Below are 18,989 nucleotides of genomic sequence, written 5' to 3' on the forward strand. Positions count from 1 at the left end.
CTCTGGGTCCCCTCTGAGCGGTGAGGAGAAGGCTGACTCAGTGATAACGTGGAGTGGTCTGCAGGTGGGGGCCCAGCCACTCTAGCACCAGCCACCGTCAGAACTTGACTGTCTCTCCGGGAAGACCTCCCTTGCCTCTCACAGCACCCCAAATTTGATCCTCTTGTCTTAGAGTTTGACCTCCTTCAAGACCTAGCCCCCTATCTCCTCCTTCCCCTTTTCCAGGCCAAGGGACCCTCGTCGCTGGAGGGTGGGAGAAAAGGTCCTCTTCCTCTATGTTCTTTTTAATTTTGGTTATGACTTAAAGTCTTTGCTCCACCCAGTCCTGGCCTGCTGTTTGGATCCTCCGAGTTTAGAAGTTAAAGAGAAAAAAGGGCCATTTCCTACTTCTCCGCATCCTCAGTAGATCCTCATTCCCAAATTCTCCTTAAGGCAAAGAGTCTCCTCTGTCTATTGATACAAGTGTCAGGAAATACAAGGGTTGAAGGGAGGACACAGACTAACTTTTCAAGAGTTGTTTCACCTCAGGCCAACGTGACTACCTCGGTCAAAAAGGCCTTTGAAGTGCTCCTAAAACCGTCCTATGAGATTCAGCACACACACTGCCTGGAGTGCTGGCATTCACTACCATCCCTTAAAACTCTCAGTCCGGCTGCATTTCTGGAGAGCTGGCACTTTAGAGGTTGACCTCTCCCCACGTGCTGCCTCCAAGCCCTCTCCTCTTCCCCTCGATTTTTAAAGTGTTAAATGAACATTTGCTGGCAATTTGCTCTGCAGGGTCTGGCTGAGGCAATTATCTATTAAAATCCAAGAAAATGATGCATCCTGGGGACTGAACGTCAACAGCAGCCAGGCCAGGGCAGGGTGGTGGTGGTGATTTGTTAACTTCATCGGGGGCAGGGGCGTACACGGGTGGCATCTGTGAGAGGAAGGGAATGGCTTCTCTGGGGCCTGGCTAGGACTGCTCAGAGCCTCCTCCTCATCACCAGGTCTGGGAAGGGGTTCCATCTCCTGTCTCTCATCTTCCCTTGTCCCCAGGCCTGTGGCTTCATCTCTGTTTTCCTCTTCTCTGACATCCCCAGCCTGGCCTCTTGCCAGCTCCTCTCCAGTGTCCCCCTCTTCAGTTTTATGCCACCTTTCTGTCTCTCTGTTTCTCAACTTCCCTGCCACTAGCCCCTTCTTGGGAGGTGGGACCTTCCATGAAGCCATAGGCCATGTGGTCTCAGGGAGAGGTAGCCAGGACTTTAACTGACTGTCCTCATGGCCCAGGAGAAGTCACCAACCACTCTGCACCTCTGAACAAAGAAGTTGCGACAAGTTACTTTTCAACAGCTTTATTGAGGTATTTAATATAATTAGTGTATAACAATCTGCACATATTCAAAGTGTGTAATTTGATTAGCCTGACAAATGTATTAGCATACACCCATGGAAGCATCATCACCATCAAGACAATAAATATGCTGGGCACAGTGGCTCACGCCTGTAATCCTAGCACTTTGGGAGGCTGAGGCTGACAGATTGCTTGAGCCAAGGAGTTCGACACCAGCCTGGGCAACATGGTGAAACTGTCTACAAACATACAAAAATGGGTCAGGCATGATGGTGTGGTGCACACCTGTGGTCCCAGCTACTCAGGAGGCCGAGATGGGAGGATCCCTTGAGCCCGAGGAGTTCGAGGCTGCAGTGAGCCATGATCGCACCACTGTACTCCAGCCTGGGTGACAGAGCAAGACCTTGTCTCAAAAAAAAACAAAAACAAAAACGAATAAATATACCCACCACCTCAAAACGTTCCTCATACCCTTATGCCCTCCTACCCCTCCCAGTTCCCTCCCCTTGCCAGGCAACCAATGATCTGCTTTCTGACACTATAGTTTACATTTTTTAGAATTTGTATATCAGCGGAATTGTACAGCATGTGCTTTTTGGTCTGGCTTCTTTCACTGAGCATAATTAATTTGGGGATTCATCCATATTGTATCATGTATCAATAGTTCATTCCTTTTTATTGGTAAATAGTATCCCACCATACGATATACCACAGATTCTTAATCCATTCCCCATGTTGATGGACATTTGTTGTGTTTCCAGTTTGGGCCTATGACAAAGCTGCTGGGGTCCTTCATGGGCAAGTCTTTATGAAGACAAGTGAAGCTCATAATTCCTTAGGGGGCTGTGCTCACTTTCTTGGCAGCTCAGCAGCTGCCAAGACAAGATTCATCCTTTTCCCTCCCTGTAATTCAGCAGAGGACGAAACTGACAGGCAGCATGCTTGAGTTTGAATCCTGCCCACCACTTGCAGTGTGACCTTGTGCACCTCTTGGTGTCCTGGTTTTCTTTATGTTCCTACCTCCATGGGTTGTGTGAACATTCCATGACTGTATGGATCTGAAGCATTTAGTGCAACGCCCAGCACAATGTTCAGAAATAGTAGCTGTTCTTATTTTGCAGGCACCTCTGAGAAGATCTATACAATCTGGAATGGGCTTCCTCTAGAATCTCCGAGCAGTTACCCTAACCCTTTGAAGTGGCTCCATTTCACAGAGTAGTTACTGAGTCCCAAAGCAAAGAGTGACTTGATAGGGTCGATCTTTGATTTGGCAGTGAATGCAGGCGTGTCCTGATACCCAACTATTTCCTAGTTGGGTGATGGGCAGAGAGGAAGTCGGAATTTTCCAATTACTTTTCAGAGTGTCTCCTGGAGAGTCCTGATAAGTAACTCAGCACAGCCAACCAGAAGACTATGAGCCCCTAAGGGTTCATACAAAACCACACTCATTTAGTCAGTCCCCCGGGCTCAGCAACCTGGAAACCCCGCAAAATCACAGTCAAACCAGGTGGGAAAGAGATAAGGGTAGGGAGGCTGCCTACCTTTCTCCCCTGCCCCACAGGGCTCTAAGAAGCCCAAAAGGGGGCTTCTGTGTGTTTTAGGCAAGCAGGTCGATCTCTGGAAGGTACTTACACCATCTGGCAGCTTTACAGACCAGGCCTCCGAACTCTGGCTCTGCCCCTTCCTAACTGTGTCAGGGTAGGCCAGGCTTGCCATGGCAACACACAACTTGTAAGTTCAGTGGTTTAACAATAAAAGTTTATTTCTCATTTACAGTCTATGAACAACATAGGTGTGAGGGTGCCAGAGTCTTAATGCTTCCACTAGAGCTGACGCACATCAGTTCCGCCACGTTTTATTGGTTAAAGTTGGTCACATGTCCACAGCTAGCATCAAAGAGTGAGAACATGCAGTCCTACCTTGTGCCAGAAGGCAGAGAGCCGGAAATATTTGGAGACAGCACTAATGACTACTACACTAGCCAAGTGACCTTTGAGCTCATTTCCTCTTCTGCAAAATGGGGACGAGAACAGTATTTGCCTCATAGATTGTTGTGAGGATTAAAAGAGAAATGTTATGTAACACCCTTGGCACAGTGTGGCACACGGGTGAGGTTGAGGCCCGGGGTATTTGTGTACAATGAGGACCCAGCATGCCCAGCCTCCCTCCTCCCCTGAAAACACTGACCCTGGACCCCGAGGCCCGTCACTGAGTGGTTAGCAGAGGATGGATAATTTTCCGCAAATCTGTCTTCTCACACCCTCTGGATGTGACACTGACCACTTGTGCCACACAAACTTCATTGCCATAAACTACCCCCCACCCCCAGCCTCATTCACACTCATCTGAGACTTCTTATCCCTCACGTGACTGCTTTATGACAAATCTGCCCTTCTGTCCAGTTAGAGGATAGGAATCCATTGAAGAAAGGGTAGAGAATCCAAGGGAAATGTGAAGGAAATTAACATCTATTTTTTGCTGAGCACTGTGCTGGATGCTTGACCCACGTTACCTCATTTAAACCTCATAATAGTCCTGTAATGAAGTGAGTGTGATTATCCTCATTTTGAGATGTGGGAGCTGATGCTTGGAGTAGTTACACAGCAGCCCAGGGTTACATAGCTAGTCAGTTGCAGAGCTGGGATGTGAACCCAAAACTCTGTAACTCACAAGACCACACTTCAGCTTCTGGGCTGTCTTTTGCTATTTCATTCAGAACTTTTTTTTTTTTTTGAGACAGAGTCTTGCTTTGTCCCCCAGGTTGAAGTGCAGTGGTGTGATCTCGGCTCACTGAAATCTCCACCTCCTGGGTTCAACCGATTCTCGTGCCTCAGCCTCCTGAGTAGCTGGGATTACAGGCATGTGCCGTCACATCTGGCTAATTTTTGTATTTTTTAGTAGAGATGAGAGTTTGCCATGTTGGCCAGGTTGGTCTCGAACTCCTGGCCTCAAGTGATTCACCTGCCTCAGCCTCCCAAAGTGCTGGGATTACAGGCGTGAGCCTCCACACCTGGCCTAGACCTGACTTTTATCCAGGCTATCAACTCACCAACAGCCCAACCACAGATGTTTAGCCTTTAGGTTCTGTTGTGCTGCTGTGGAAACTGCCCTGCTTCTGGAGTACAGGGACTAGGCTTTTAGTCACTGCTCAGTCCCTACCTTACTATGCAACTTTGGACAAGTCCTTTTACCTCTCTGGGCCTGAGTTTCTTCACTGAAAATGAAAGGGCTGAACTAAATTTCTCAGGTTCTTTCCATATCTAGGATTTGGTGACATTGAGAATTGCCCACCTCTCTTCCTGCCTTTGGCCCTAATACTGTATTAGAAAGCATCACAAAGTAGAAAGGTAGATAAAGATCCCACATTTGAAGTTATACAGAGCATTAATTAGACTCTCGTTATTATTTGAAACTAAAAATAGTTTGTTTTAAGATTGATGGCGTGTTTGTAATCCATAGCAGTTTTCTCCCTTCCTTGCTATTTATAACAACTCTGGTTTCCTCTGTAACTAAGTCTGTCTCCTCCTATAAAAGAGGAAGTCAGGCTAAGTCTGCTCCTGAGCTAAGATCTCCTGAGTCTGCACCCCAGGAGAGGCTCTCTGGAGCTCTGAGCTCCTGTTGCTGGGCAGAACTGGGCTCAGTCTCCAGGTGGGCATTGGAAGATATTGCTGGACTATATGCCAGCAGGATGGGCTACGCCTGTTCTCCCATGGAACCATGCATAGCTGCTGGGGTGTGGCTGGGTATTAGGACTGGAGGTCCAGAACGCTGTATCTTCCACTCCTACAACTTTTGCTTAATGCTTAGAGAGTTTTTGCAAATGCCAATGCCCAGTGCTAACCTGAAGAAGATAAAAGGAAACAGGGCTCAAGTTCAGGCCACTTTTGGGAGACATTTCCAGGGCCTATAAGTATCTCTTAGGTTTTTTATTTGTTCCTATAGGGTTGTTGTTGAGAGCTGGGTGTCCTGGGAGATCTGGGCATCCCAGATGGCTGCCCCAAGTTGCTGCCAGAGTATTTTAACTACAGTAGCGTGGGAGCTTCCTGCCTCAGAGAGGGCTCCCCACACCTCCCCCAGGTTCCCATCTGCCCAGACGCCCACAGTTGCTGTCAAGAGAAATGATGGAAGACCCAAGATACCTGGGGGAAGGGCCTCAGCTCAGGACAAGAGCTGGGGCTCCAACCCCAGTCCAATCAGAGAACTCTCAGGGCCAGCTCATGGTTGTGTGCATGTGCGTGTGTTTGCCTGTTTCTGTCAGACAGTGAGGAAAGCATGGGGGTGGGAGAGATAGGCACATGGGCAGCTAATCCTGAGAAACTTTGGGGTTTGGGAAGGAGGGAAGGAAAGAAAAGCTGGAAGGGGATAGAGGTGGTGGGAGAGAGGGGGATGGGAAAAAACCAAAGAGAGGAAGCAGTGGCTGTGCTGAAGCTGGACAGAGACTGAAAAGGGCAAGGCTTGTCCTAAACTTCCTCTGACCCATCTAACCTAAATCTCCCCCACGCTGTGGTTTAAACCTCTTTCCCACCTTGGTTCTCTGTCTAGCCTCTGAGCAGCAGAGCCCAGGGGGGATGTCTGGATGCTGGCTGCCCTGCTGCTCCCTGGTGGCCCAGGAGGGAGCTACTTCTGAGTAGCCGAAGTCCTGAGGCTCTGACATTTAGGAGGCCTGAGTTTCCTGCCCATGTGTATCCCTGCTTCTCCTGACTCGACACCCAGTGACCTGGAGGGATGCAGAGGGGGTGGGCAGCAGCTCTGGAGGCATTTCCCAGCAGTAGAACTGTGAGTCAGAAGGGTCATCTACTGTCGGAAGTCAGAGGGGACCTCCTGCAGGCAGGAAACCAGAGTTGGGCCCCAGAGAAGTCCAGAGATGAGTTGGCGGGAAAGTAGCTCTTCAGAATGCAACATTACCATCCGGGAAGGCTGAACCTGGAGTCTGCTGTGCCTAGAGGAAAAGCCTGGGCCGGCCTAGCTCCCTTCTGCCTGGGCATCACCATCCCTTCCGCCTTGGTGGTCATCTGGGAAGTCTAGAATGAGATATACAAGTCCAAATCCAGAGTCTGTTGCTTATATGCTGGAATTCATACATGTGAGGCTCAGTTTCCCCATCTGCAAAATTTAAAAAGAATAAAAAAGCCTAGCTCACAAGGTTACAGGGAAAAAATGAGAATATGTGCATAAAATACCTTGTGTAGGTGGTCCATATGTGTTAGTCTCCTCCCCACGACTTATTTTGGTTGGAAGATGGGGAGGAATGTTGCAGGATATGACTGCAACATTCTGCTAGCCTCCTGGTCCAGGAGAGGTGATCCCCTGGCCCCAGGGAGAGCTTCCTCTAGATTCAAATGCTAATAAAAGGTCCAGGATCCCACCAAGACCTCTTCTGCAGCCCCCATCCTGGGGGCATTGCTGGTGGTGTTCCTCCTGTTTGCCATGGGGATGAAAAGGATGTGTTGATTGGCCCTTGAAATTTGCCCTTGAAATTATCTTTGGTTTTGATTTGACCTTAATAGGTCAAGCCAAACAGGGATCTGAGCTACTGCATGAAGCAGTTATTGGCGGGGAGGGGGGTGTGAGTGGAGGAGGGAAGGGGAGGAAGATGGTACCAACAGATGCATCCTCAAACCCCAGTCCACACCCTTGCCAAAATCTCTGACATGGTTTCATCATCTGAGGGTGATGTAAGAGGCCTGGAGTCAGACTCCCCTTCCTCCCCTCCCCCAGAGATCCCCATCCACATCTGGGGCTGCAGCTGGGTCCTCCTCTTGGGCCTTTTCCAGGGGAGGGAGCTGGGTGAAGTGAGGGCAGCTGGTGAGGGGCCCTGTGAATGGCCCCAATGTTGGGAGGCAGGGGGCAGGGAAGAGGCGTCTGGGCTCAGAGGCAGGGAGGTGGACTGGGAAGGGAATTGTGACTTTGCAGCACTGGTCTCCTCTTCCATCCAGGCCCAGCGTTAAAGTCTCCATGGTCCTCCTTGTCCTTTATACCCATTCCTACAGGCAGCTGCCCTCCTTCTTCCCTTCCCCACCCACTTCACCGCCCAGCCTCTCTACCCAGGTGCTCGGAACTGAGGGCCCCCTTTGTTCCCTCCTTTCCCCCAGGGCAGCTCAGGCCTCCCACACTGACCCTCTGGCCCCACAGCCACAACAAGCAGAGTGTGAGCCAGGCCAGTGGAGTCATCTGTGGGTCATAAAGGTCAATGGGACAGTCGTTTAGCAGTAGGGAGGGGCTAGTCTTGGGCTAGGAGCCTGGCCAGGAATCAACTAAAACAAGAGCTTTAAAATGCTGCAGGGTGGAGGTGGGGGGAATTTTAGTCAGGGGCTAGCAAGAACTCCCTTCGAGAAGGGTTGGTGAATTTACTGTAGTAAATGCAGAAGGGAAGCTTTCCTGGCTCTTTTGAACTATAAACCGTCAATCGCTGTGGGATCCCCGGGAGACCAGGGTTCTTACCATGCTTACCCACGAACTCCCTCTGTGACCTTCGGTAGTTCCCCTCTTTGAATCTCAGTTTCTTCATTTATGAAATGTGGGTCCCATTGAAGCCGAGGTTCTGCTACTCCAGGAGCCGAGCAGACGTGGTCTGCGTCCAGCGCCCCCACCTCCACCCCTGCCCCCACCCTTCAATCCCGCCCCCTACCCCCAGCCACCCCGTGGCCGCGAGCCAAGAGGTCCCTTTAAAGGCGCGAGTCCCGCCCCCACTGCTCATTAGGGCTTTCGATTGGCGTCTCCTGGGCGGGGCGGGGCCCGGCGTGGGCTCGGGGCGGGCTCGGGGCCGGATCGGCCCCCGCCCCCTTTGTTCGCGCTGCGGCGGGAGGTGGCGGCCGGGTGGGAGGTGTGTGCGCGTGTGCCGCGCCGTAGGGAGCGGCGGGTCGCGCCGCCGGCTGTCAGCTAGCTCCGCGCCGCCGCCCGATGGCGCGAGGAGGCGCGCGGGCCCAGCCCCGGGGGGCCGGCCGCGGGTGAGCCCCTCGGCCTGCCGCCTGCTAGCATGTCACCTCCAGCCGCCGCCGCCGCAGCCTCCGCCAGCCGCGCCCGCGCCCCCGCCTCCCGCAGCCGCAGCCGCTGCCTCGGGCATTGGCCCCCAGACCCCCGCCTCTGATCCACGCCCAGACCCTAGCGCCAGAGGGCCATGGCCGGCCAGGGGGACTGCTGCGTCAAGGTGGCCGTCAGGTAGGGACCCGGGGCGGGGAAGGGGGCGCGCGGAGAAGCCTCGGGCTTTGTCTCGCGTGGGCTTTGGGCGGGGGGCGCGAGCACCGCTTGGGCTGGAGCCTGCACTCCCGGAGGAGGGGCCGGCGTGGGACGGGATGGAGGGCGCCGCGCGCTGGCCAGGCTGCCGCAGGGGAGCGGCGACCCCGCGGACTACTGGAAGGTGGCTTTGTTTGGGTGGTAATTTGGGACCCCTCTTGGGAGCCATTAATGATCAGAAAATCGAATAAACAAGGAAATCCGGTATTTCACACCCAGCTCTGGCCCAGGCCAGAGCGTCTGTGCGTTTCCTCTTCGCCTCCCCACGAGGCTGCTGTCTCATACAGGGATACCAGAGAGGGAAATTTCCCCTCATCCACGCGAGTCAGCTAGTTACGTGCTCTTGGTCCAGCTAGCAAAGGCAGCACACCCACCCTGGGAGCCAGATCTGCAGACAAAGATCGGGTGCGGGGACCAACGGAAAAGCTGGGATGATGCCTTGGCATTCTGTGGGAAGTCAATGGCTTTGGGGGAGAATCCTACCAGTCCTGTCCCAAGAGGAGATGGGCCTAGGAAGGGAGGAAGAGGTGTATCTGAGGTGCTTCTCTCTGAGAGGGCAGGAGGGTGTGATGCAGATGCCCCATCCTCAGGCACTCAGATAAAATTGAGCAGGGGAAGGTTGCCTAGACTTATCTGGGGTTCCATTCTCAACAGCTCCAGGACTTGAGCCGGCAGAAATGAGACAGGGAGAGGACATGGCTGGGTGGGTTCTATTGGGAGGGGTACACAAAGGTGCAGGAGCAGGAAATGCTGTGAAATTGAGCCATCTGTGTTCTTTGTGCTGGGTGGAGACGCTTTACACCTCACCACTTCTCCTAGTTTTTGCTTTGGGTTTTTCTCTTTGAGAGGGTTGTCTTGGCGGCAGAGTGCCAATCTGGGGCTGCTCACCAAGGTAGGGATGTGGAAAGAACATCTATCTCTGCCCCAGCCCTGTATGATGGAGGAGGCGGGGGATTGTCCAGGTCTAGGGTAGGTCTCTCAGGTCTCTAGATCCCTTGGGTCATATGTGACCCAGATTCCAGGGGTCCTAGGAGGTTGCTCCTAGACAGAGTCAGAGATGGCAATGAAAAAGCTTTCCTCTTCCTGACCCAGGGCAGATGCCCCTTGCCACGGCCACCTGGCCAGCCCTCTGCAGCCCAAAGAGGAGCTGACACTGATCAGTGCTCGGGTGGAGGGAAGGAGATTGAGGCACCCCCACCCATGCACCTTAGGCAGTACTCAAGAATTACTTGAGCACAGCTTTCCTGGCCCTGAGCAGCCAGAGAGACAAAGAGGAGCCCTGCAGGTGCCTGGTGGGCTGACTGGGGCGGGGCCAGGCTGCTGCTGGGGCTGACTTTGCAGCAGGATCTTGTGGAGGTTGAGGGAGGGGTGCACGGCTGGGGGGTGGGAGTGAGAAATGTAAATATGGCATCTGCAGCAGATTGGGAGAGTCCGAGAACACCATAAAAGGGAAATGAAGCTCTGGCCCCCACCCATTGTGAATGAGGGCTGGGAAGGAAGGGGCTTGGGGGTGCCCTTTCTACAGGGGGCTTTCCTTTAGATTCCATCTTGCTGGAGAGAGATAAACAAAGGCCCCCTACCTCTGTTCAGGTCTCCAGGCTGGACTGGGGCTGCAAAGATGTGGGTCTCCCACCCGGGGAGCCTCATGGGATTGGCACAGTGAGGAGAAGCTGATGTTCTCTTCCCACTGCCACCTCTAGAAGCTTCCCGGGACCCTTTCTGCAGAGAAGGGATCATGCCTGCCCTCTGCATCCAGTTCAGGACGATGTGTGTCATCTCTGGTTCCCAGTCAGATTGCCCTAAGTGGGGTCCCGGTGCCCCCACGCCTTGCCTTTCAGTTGCTGATCTGGATTGGGGGTGGGGCATTTGAACATCAGAAGCCGGGCTTTCAGGGTCTCCGGGAAGGTGAGGGCCCTGCCCACTCCTCCCCTCCCACCCCAGCATGAGCACCCAGCCCCGGCACACGCCAGACCTCAATGGGCAGTCGGCCGTGGAAGGCAGACAATGCCTGGATAGAACCCAGTTTCTAATCAGAGAGCTTAGGACTGAGCTGGGGCTGGGCTGGGCTGGGAAGGAGAGCAGATGGTGCCAGTGATGGGCTGTAGGGGGAGTTTGCCTTGTTTTTAGATCCTCTTCTACCCGTCCTCCCCCGCAGCACCCCCAGAAATCACTTCTCTCACCTGAAAGACTGGGTGGTGGGCTGCACTACATTAGACCATTTATGGGAAGGGCAAGGCTTGTCCAGGGCCTAGTCCAGCCCCAGGGCTCACTACCTCCTGCCAGGTTCAGCTGTCTTTCTGACTTTCTGGAAGTCCTTTCTTGTATCCAACTGAAGTGCTTTCTGAATTTCCATGAGAATAATTTGTAGTGAGCCTGGAGTCCAGCTCTTCAGACAAGGAAGGCCAGGAATGAGACAGGTGTGGTCTGGTGTGTGTGTGTGTGTGTGTGTGTGTAGAGGAGAGAGGCCCCAGGGCTGTTAGACTAGGTGAGAAGTGCCAGGCCCAAGGCTCTTGGCCCTGCAATCTGTTTGGGATGAAGAGATAGAAGCTGGCTGGCTATGAAATGCTTCAGTGAAGGCCTGGGCTCCTGGAGAGCCGGAGGAGGAAACTTTCAGGACCTGGGGCTCAGGGTAAGGGAAGAAGGTCCAGGGGTGAGCAGACCCCAAAAGCCCCACCTTGTGGCCTCCCCAGCTGGATGGAATCTGGCCCATCTGTCCCTGAACCCAGGCTAGTCGGCTTTGCACCAAGGGATTCCCAGGCCGGCCTCTCCAGCCTGCCCTGTGATCCCTTTATCCATTAATCCCCTTGTGCTGTAAAGATTCTCAGCTTCCTGGGCTGGACTAGAACTGGCCGTTACCTGGGGGAGGAGGTGTGTAGCAAGGCTAGAGAGAGGTGGGGCAGAGCTGTGACCTGCCCCAGGCTGCAGAGATATAGGCCTGACAAATGGGGGGAGAAAGGGGTAGCTGTTAAGAAATGCAAGTTGGCAAAGTTGAAATTGGGGAAGGAAGCTAAGTCACATGGCAAGTTTGTTTAAGACCCTTTCAAGTCCCCAGCTCTGAGCCCCCACCATGAGGGGAGACCTCAGTGTTGCCTAGCCCCCTCCCCTCTTATCTCTGCCTGGCTTCCCTAAGCTTCCTTCCTTTAGTCTGCTTGGCCGTGCTTGGCCGGCCCACCATCCGTTGAGACTACAGGGTTAAGTAGGGAATAGGTAGGGGTTTGGGGGGGATCCAAGGGACCCACGGGACAATGTTAGATTGCACCGCAGCCCTCTCCCATTCGGGTTCTCTAGCTGCAGTTATTTCCCTAGTTCTAGGCTACTCTGAAATCTTGGTCAATGACTATCTGAATTTTGAACCAAGAGCAGTGGTGGCTTAGGAGAGAAAGACTGAAGAAGACAGAAGAAACTGTAGGGGAATGGGTATTTGGGGTGCCTTCCGAGTCCCAAAGCCAGTCAGTGCCAGTCAATGCCACCTGTGTCCAGTTTACAGCTCTCGGAAACTGAGGCCCATACAGGGCCTCATGTGGGCTGTGTGGAGACCTGAGAATCTTGGTGGTGGCCTCTTGCTGCAGAAATAGGGTTTATGTCATCATAAGGAAGTGGGGTGTAGTAACCACAGGCCCCGGAAACCTCCCCCTCCACCACCCAGCCTGCCTGCCTGATTGGATCTCAGCTTTTGAAAACCTCCAAGTGGAGGTGGGGCGGGGCCCAGGCCCGGGCCAGGGAGGTGGCAGAGGTGATATGTGCCTGGCATGCTTATTTTTGCAACCCTGGAGGCAAAGGGCAGGGCAGGAGCTGATGCAGTTCATCCACTGGCTGCGTCGTGGGGCACCTTCCCTGTTTGTCTTTGTGGGCCTCAGTTTTACCCACTGGAAAATGGGAACAGCTGCTGTGTTCTGGTTTGTTCATTTGTGAAGAGCAGTGGCTCGGAGGAAGACAGGCATAAAATCTTTGGAGGGAACAAAATGCAGAGTAGATTCCTGAGGAATTGAATATAAATAAAATGGTTTTTAAAAAAAAAAAAAAAATAGGCCCTAGGCCAGGCGCAGTGGCTCATGACTGTAATCCCAGCACTTTGGGAGGCCGAGGCAGGTGGATCACAAGGTCAGGAGTTCAAGACCAGCCTGACCAATATGGTGAAACCCCGTCTCTACTAAAAATACAAAAATTAGACGGACATGGCGCACACCTGTAGTCCCAGCTACTCAGGAGGCTGAGACAGGAGAATCACTTGAACCTGGGAGGCGGAGGTTGCAGTGAGCCGAGATCGCGCCACTGCACTCCAGCCTGGGTGACTAAGCAAGACTCCTTCTCAAAAATAAAATAAAATAAAATAGGCCCTAATGTAAGTGTACCTAAGAGATGTCTCTGTAGTTTAAGCTTTAGTGAACTATTTAGTAAATTGAATTCACCTCCAATCCTTTGATTAATACATTAATTTAGAGCAGAATGCACAGTGTGATGGAGAGGAGTATGAACCAGGAGGTGGCTAAGCACTATAATGTATTGAACACTTACTCTGTGCCTACAACATCCCATTCAACTGGCTAGGTGACTGATGTTATTCCCTTCGTATAGATGCGCAAACACAGGTGGTAAATGGAGGAGGCTGGATTTGAACCCAGGGTATTCTCAGTTGTGAACACATGCTCTTCATGCAACTCTAAGCTGCCTCCTAATTGAGGTGCTAATTAGCTGTGTTCTTGAAGTCTCTATGCCTCAGTTTCTTCAAATGCTTTACTACACACAGTGGCCGTGAACGTGAATGTGGGAAAGTGAAAATGGGAAGGCACATGGTGCTGTGCAGATGTGTGGCAGGGCTGAGGCTGTCCAGATTCTCCTGTATGGGATTGCTTAGCAGCTTGGGGCTGCCTGGCACTACCATGGTCCTAGCTCCTAAATCCGTGCTGTCATCGTTTGTGTTTGGGGAGCTTCTCGCACCACATTCTCCCTTTCTTAGATCTCTGCAGCCATCCCCGGCATGTGTCTTCCTGCCTGAATTCCACCTTGGCACTCTCTCAGGAAAGATATTCTGGGGGCAGCCAAGTCTTTTGCTGGACCCCACCTCACACACACCAAAGGGCGGAACCCCATGTGTGCTGGGTCTCGTAGCCTTTCATTTTACCCTCTAGAAAGTATCAAGAACATTGAGGAGGAAAGCAATGTCTTCTGTGCCCCTCCCTCTTAGAACAGCTGGAGGGGCACTGAGAGGGCCCTGGGCTGGGTGGGGTCAGAGGTTGCTCCCCTGCCATGAGGGAAGCTGGACTGGAATGGCTCTTCCTTGGCCCCAGAGATCCACCCCTTGATCCCTATGTGAAGCTACAGGGCAGGCGGCAGCAGTGGTGGCTGCAGTTCCCTGTTTCTGGAGGACTTTTTCTTTTACCTCCCGCTGCTCTGGGGTGTGGAAAGGAGGTCATGCTGCCATCCCATCCCCAAATGCTGGAGTGTCTATCCCTCTGCCTTCCTGAGGTGAAGCCCCCTGTCCTTTATGAAGGCTGGGCTGGTCCCACCTGAGGCTGACTTAAGGTGCACCCAGGAGAGCTGTCCTGCATGCAGTGTGGGCAGGGGGCCTGGGCCGGTGTGGTGGGGAGAGGCTCGCTGCCCTCCACAGCCAGCCTTCTGTTGCTCTGCATTCCTCAGCAGGGGAGCATCCCTAGGGCCCAGTCCCCACTGGCTGTTCCCCACCAGATGCAGATGCCGACGCCGTCACAGCTCTGGGCTCTGGGTGAAGCCTGACTCTGCAGCGTCTCCTGTCTCTGGGGAGGTCATGGGAAACTCCTGCCAGATGCCCCGAGTTGGGGGTGGGACTGGGAGAGTGGCGCTGCAGCACAGCTGAGCAGTGCTTCCCTGGGCTGGGTTTACCCTCTTCCCAGGCCCCAGAGATGGAGGAGTCCGACCCTGGCCCAGGAAGTTCCTGGCTCCTGCTCACAGCCAGGCTTGTGGGGCCAGTGGCAGGCTGGGGATATAGCCAACTCAGGACAGGGACTGGCCCCTTCTCTCAGCTCCTCCTGCACATCCCTGCTCCCTGACATTTCACCCCAGTCTCCTTGCTGGCCTGATTCCTCCGCACGGCTGAGATCCTGATACCCTGGAGGGCCATAGACAACAGGACTCTCAAGGTGCTTCATGATAGGCGCCCCCTGCCCTGTTAGCCTGCCTGACCCTTGGCATTACTCAGAAGCCAGTGGCCAAGACCCTAGGAAGAACTGAAAGAGTAAGGTCAAGGACACTCAAGAGGAGGGGGTGGGGTCGGAGTCCTGAACCCCAAGCATCCCAAGCTGACAGCCCAAGGCCTCCTGTAGGTTTTCCTGGAGTATCACACCCAGAACAGGAATGTGACTGGGGGCAGAAATCAGGCAAAGAGGGTTGACAGACTGCTTGCACCATGCCAGCCAAGGCCTCCTAAACCCATGCCCTTTGGCCCCACAATACAAAGCCTTCTTGTTTAGGGGTTCAGAGTCCTGAGGGCAGTCTCAGGATGGCTGGCCTGGGGAAGGGTCTGAGAGGCCAGGAGAGGGACAAACGGAAGGGCAACAAGACCCTCTGGCTGTCGCAGAGCTCTGATGGCACTGCCCCCAATAGTACTGGGCTCTCTCCACACCTTACCCCTGCAACTAAAAGGGCATGCACCCCAAATTGGATCTTGCCACCCTGTTTTATAGAAAACTGGCCTCTATGGGAAGATGCTTTGTCTGGGCTAAGTCAGCTAAAAGCCCCCGGGTGTCTGGGAGCCAGACTCCCCTGAGAGCAGGGATTTTGCTTCCAGCCGCCTTCCCCAGAGCTGGCAGGCTGCCATGGGGAGGAGGAGAGGAGGCTCATTAAAGTGGGGGTGTAGACGTCCTCTTTCTGCCACAGAGGAAAGCCACCTTCCTCTGACAGGGAAGCAGCCTCCTGGGTTCCCGACTCCGTACTTCTCCCTGCTCCAGGCTTCAGCTTTCTTAAGCATGAAACAGGGAAAACGCTTTCCCAGCAGACAGCTTGTGGCACTGCTGGCAGCTGTCGGTAGGATCAGTCCAGAAGATTCTCTGAAGGGATTGTTTTTCTCCAAGCCAAACTCTTTCCCACCCTGGTGCAGAGCTGCTTGGTGAATGCTTCAGGATTGGGCACAGGCAGGTTTGGTTTGAATTTCATCTCCACCATTACAAATTGCGTGACTTTGAGCTTGTTAAATTTCACCTGCTGAGCCTTAGTAACATGGGGCACATATCCCCGGCTTCACAGGGTTGTCTTAACACATTACATGTGTTTGTGTACATAAAGGAGCTTGGCACATAGGCTCTCAAAAAGTACTAGGTATGTGTCCTCATCAGACAAGTCCTAGGTGGTGAAGAACACGTAGAACAAGGCAAGAGGGATATCAATGACGAATGATTTCTGAGGAAGAAGACTCCACAGACCCCTCCAGCCTCTCCTCTCCCAGGCTTAATCATCTTTGCAGGCAGGAAGTTCTTTTTGCTAGCTTATCTAAATCCCTCCTGCTACAGCTGAGTTCCCTTTTGATCTTGCCCTCTCACTGATGAGGAAGAGCTGGTGCCTGGTAAGTCACCACATGGCTAAGTGACCCGTGTGCCAAGCAGACTAGCCATCACCGGGCTTCTCTCTGTGCCCCCTCCATACACTCACTCATCCGCCACAGAGGACACAGCAGCTTGGCTCTGCTCTGCCCCGCTGCCCAGTCTGAGCCAGGCGTGCCAATTGGAGGCTGGGCACAAGCAGAGATCATGGAATCAGGACAGACATTGCTTTTCCCCTTAGGCTTGCTGACTTTGCAGTCCCTCCCTAGGCTGTCTCACTAGCTTCTAGGAGCTCCTTTTCAAGATTCCAGAAAAGCATCAGGGGTCTTATAGGAGAAAAGAGCAGATATCCTTTTAGCCCTCCTGGGGCTTTTTCTGAAGGGACTAACATTTTGGCCATCTGAAAGGTGATTCTAGTCCAGCTCTCTGGTTCTTCTCAAAGCCTTTGAGGTAGGGAAGAGGGTGTCTGCCAGCCTAAAAGTCCCTGAAGTGCAAATTACACACAAGTGGGCAGCTGCGAGCATGCCAGTTCTCCCCAGATTTCCCCTGGATTGAATCTTCAGGGCTGATGGCTAATAAAGGTGAAAACCTTTTTGCATATTAGCTATGTGACCTTGAGCCGAGTTATCAGTTTCTCTCTGAGCTTTCATTTGTAAATTAAGGGCAAAAACACCCACCTTAGAACTAAATGATATAGGCTGGGCGCGGTGGCTCACACTTGTAATCCCAGCACTTTGGGAGGCCGAGGCGGGCGGATCATGAGGTCAGGAGATCGAGACCACAGTGAAACCCCGTCTCTACTAAAAATACAAAAAAAATTAGCCGGGCATGGTGGTGGGCGCCTGTAGTCCCAGCTACTCGGAGAGGCTGAGGCAGGAGAATGGCGTGAACCCGGGAGGCAGAGCTTGCAGTGAACCGAGATTGCGCCACTGCACTCCAGCCTGGGCGACAGAGTGAGACTCCGTCTCAAAAAAAAAAAAAAAAAAAGAACTAAATGATATGATGTAATGACCTAACATGTGCAAATCACCCTAGATAGTGTCTATGAGAGGCAGTCTTGGCTCTATAAATGTGTTGGTGGTGACTAATTAAGGAAGTTTAGTAAGCCAAGTGTGATGGTGTTACCATTACTAGCAAGGAAAAGGCATCAGGAATCACAGATCATGCACCATAGTTGTAAGAAATTCTTGGATTCTGGTTAGCTGTTTTAATACCATAGCCTGTGACCTCTCATCAGTGAGAAGACAGACCAGACCCTTCAAGTGGAAAGAGCCTGGGACTGCACCAATGGGGACCTCAGTGCAAAGATTTGGAGGCAGCTTAGTTAGGAACCAAGGGAGGGACCCTAAGCCAGCTGATGGGGTGGGACTGACTTCACCTAAGAAGCTGAGCCAAGCCCTAGGAGTCCAAGGTCACTGGGCAGAGCTCCTGGGAGGGCTGACTGGTGGGCTTTGTGTGATGTCATTAAGGACAAGGTTGGAGATGAGGCCCGGCTAGGGCCATCCTCCCCCTCCTAAGCCGCGGGATAGGGTGCGGGGCTCCCGGCACGTGCCTGGATGTGCCCAGTCGGTACCCTTTGCAGTTTTCTCTCCTTGGCAGTCTCTCAGCATACCCCTGGGCTGCCTCCTCCCTGTGTCCTCTGTCCTCCCCTTCCGCCCCGTCCTCCTGGCTCCCCTAAGAGCCGAGGATCCGCTGAGCTCAGCTCTTCCTGCAGCTCTGTGCTCCAGGCTCGCAGCCTTTGTCCCGCTGCCACCGCAGGCACCCAGTGGGTCAGGGGCAGGGGGTGGGGGTCAGCCTGGGAGGATGGGGGCTCCCCAGCTGCCCGCCTGTCCCTGGCCTCTGCGTGCGCATTTCTCCGGGGCTGGAGGACGGCTTCCCACATCACACCCGCTCCTGCTCAATTGTGAACAGAGGAAGCTCAGCAACTTCACTGCCTGTGCCAGATCCTGACTCTGAAAAGCTCGGGGCCCTTTCTCCTCGCTCTCCGCCCGCTTTACCCGCCGCTCAGCCTCCGGGTTGCCAAGTGGCAAATAGGCCCGGCTCTGTTCTGGGAGATTCCGGGGGCCTTTCTGAGGGGCTGTCCAACCGGCCCTCCCTCCTGGCAGAACCTTGAGAAGGGATGGAAGGAAGATTGGAAGGGTGGGGCCTGGAGTGAGATGCCCTCCAGGTACCCTGGGCAGAAATGACACTAGATGTTTGGACCACAAAACTTTACTCACAGAAACAGGCAGCGGGCCCGTGGGCCACAATTTGCTCATTTGATTCTTAAAATATTGCACTAAGTTGTAATTTATCTTGATTACTGAGGTTTTTCCTTGCCTCCTTAAATTCTGTACTGAGGGTGAATGCCTCACCCTAGTCCTGGCTCTGGTCCACAGCCTCTAGGGCCTGTATTTTAGTTGGAACACCCTAGAGGCCACATGCAGTGGCTCATGCCTGTAATCCCAGCACTTTGTAAGGCCAAGGCAGGAGGATCACTTAAGCCCAGGAGTTTGAGACAAACCTGGGCAACATAGTGAGACCCTGTCTCTGCAAAAACGTTTTAAAAAGGAAGACCTTAGAGATCCTTGACCCCCGTCCCATGCCCCCAGGGAGGAAAAGGACTGTTAGATGGTGCCCATCCTTGCCACACTGCTTCTTCCTTCTGCTTATCTGGGGCCAAGTAGGCCACTGTCACTTTGAGGACAGCCCACAGAGGTGACCTCACCAAGGGTGGGGCTGGGAGAAGAGGCTGCTGGAGGGATGGGCGATGGAGTTCTTAGAAAGTTGAAAGCAGGAACAGACCTTCTAGATAACCTAGAAGGAAGCAGTGGCTCATAAACCCAAGAGAGCCAGGGCAGAGGCTTGGCAAGGACCCTGGTCTCTTGTCTCCCAGCCCTCTTGTCTCCTACCTATGGGGCGTCGGTTTGAAT

General features: G+C 53.3%; 1 protein-coding gene and 1 long non-coding RNA gene across 10 annotated transcripts in view; one reads left to right on the forward strand and one right to left on the reverse strand.

The window, feature by feature from the left end:
• Positions 1–1,318: 1,318 nt before the first annotated feature.
• LOC129458579 (uncharacterized) lies at positions 1,319–7,974 on the reverse strand. 2 transcript variants are annotated; one of them, XR_010114719.1, is made up of 2 exons: positions 7,784–7,974; positions 1,319–6,436 (listed from the first exon to the last, which is right to left on the reverse strand). It is a non-coding gene; the product is annotated as an uncharacterized lncRNA (long non-coding RNA). The 2 variants fall into 2 exon arrangements; XR_010114718.1 differs by having other exon boundaries at positions 1,984–6,436; positions 7,775–7,974.
• Positions 7,975–8,119: 145 nt separating this feature from the next.
• Positions 8,120–18,989, forward strand: part of KIF21B (kinesin family member 21B) — a 54,757-nt gene continuing 43,887 nt past the window's right edge. For 4 of the 8 annotated variants that reach the window (XM_055233847.2, XM_055233850.2, XM_055233849.2 and 1 more), the window contains exon 1: positions 8,120–8,491. In XM_055233847.2, coding sequence (XP_055089822.1) covers positions 8,451–8,491 — 41 coding nt within the window. In that variant the 5' untranslated portion in view covers positions 8,120–8,450. The remainder of the gene's footprint in view (positions 8,492–18,989) is intronic. The other 4 variants (XM_055233848.2, XM_063613695.1, XM_055233846.2 and 1 more) reach the window with 1 other exon arrangement.

Source organism: Symphalangus syndactylus, chromosome 19 (genome assembly GCF_028878055.3).
Source record: "Symphalangus syndactylus isolate Jambi chromosome 19, NHGRI_mSymSyn1-v2.1_pri, whole genome shotgun sequence".
Taxonomy (NCBI): domain Eukaryota; kingdom Metazoa; phylum Chordata; class Mammalia; order Primates; family Hylobatidae; genus Symphalangus; species Symphalangus syndactylus.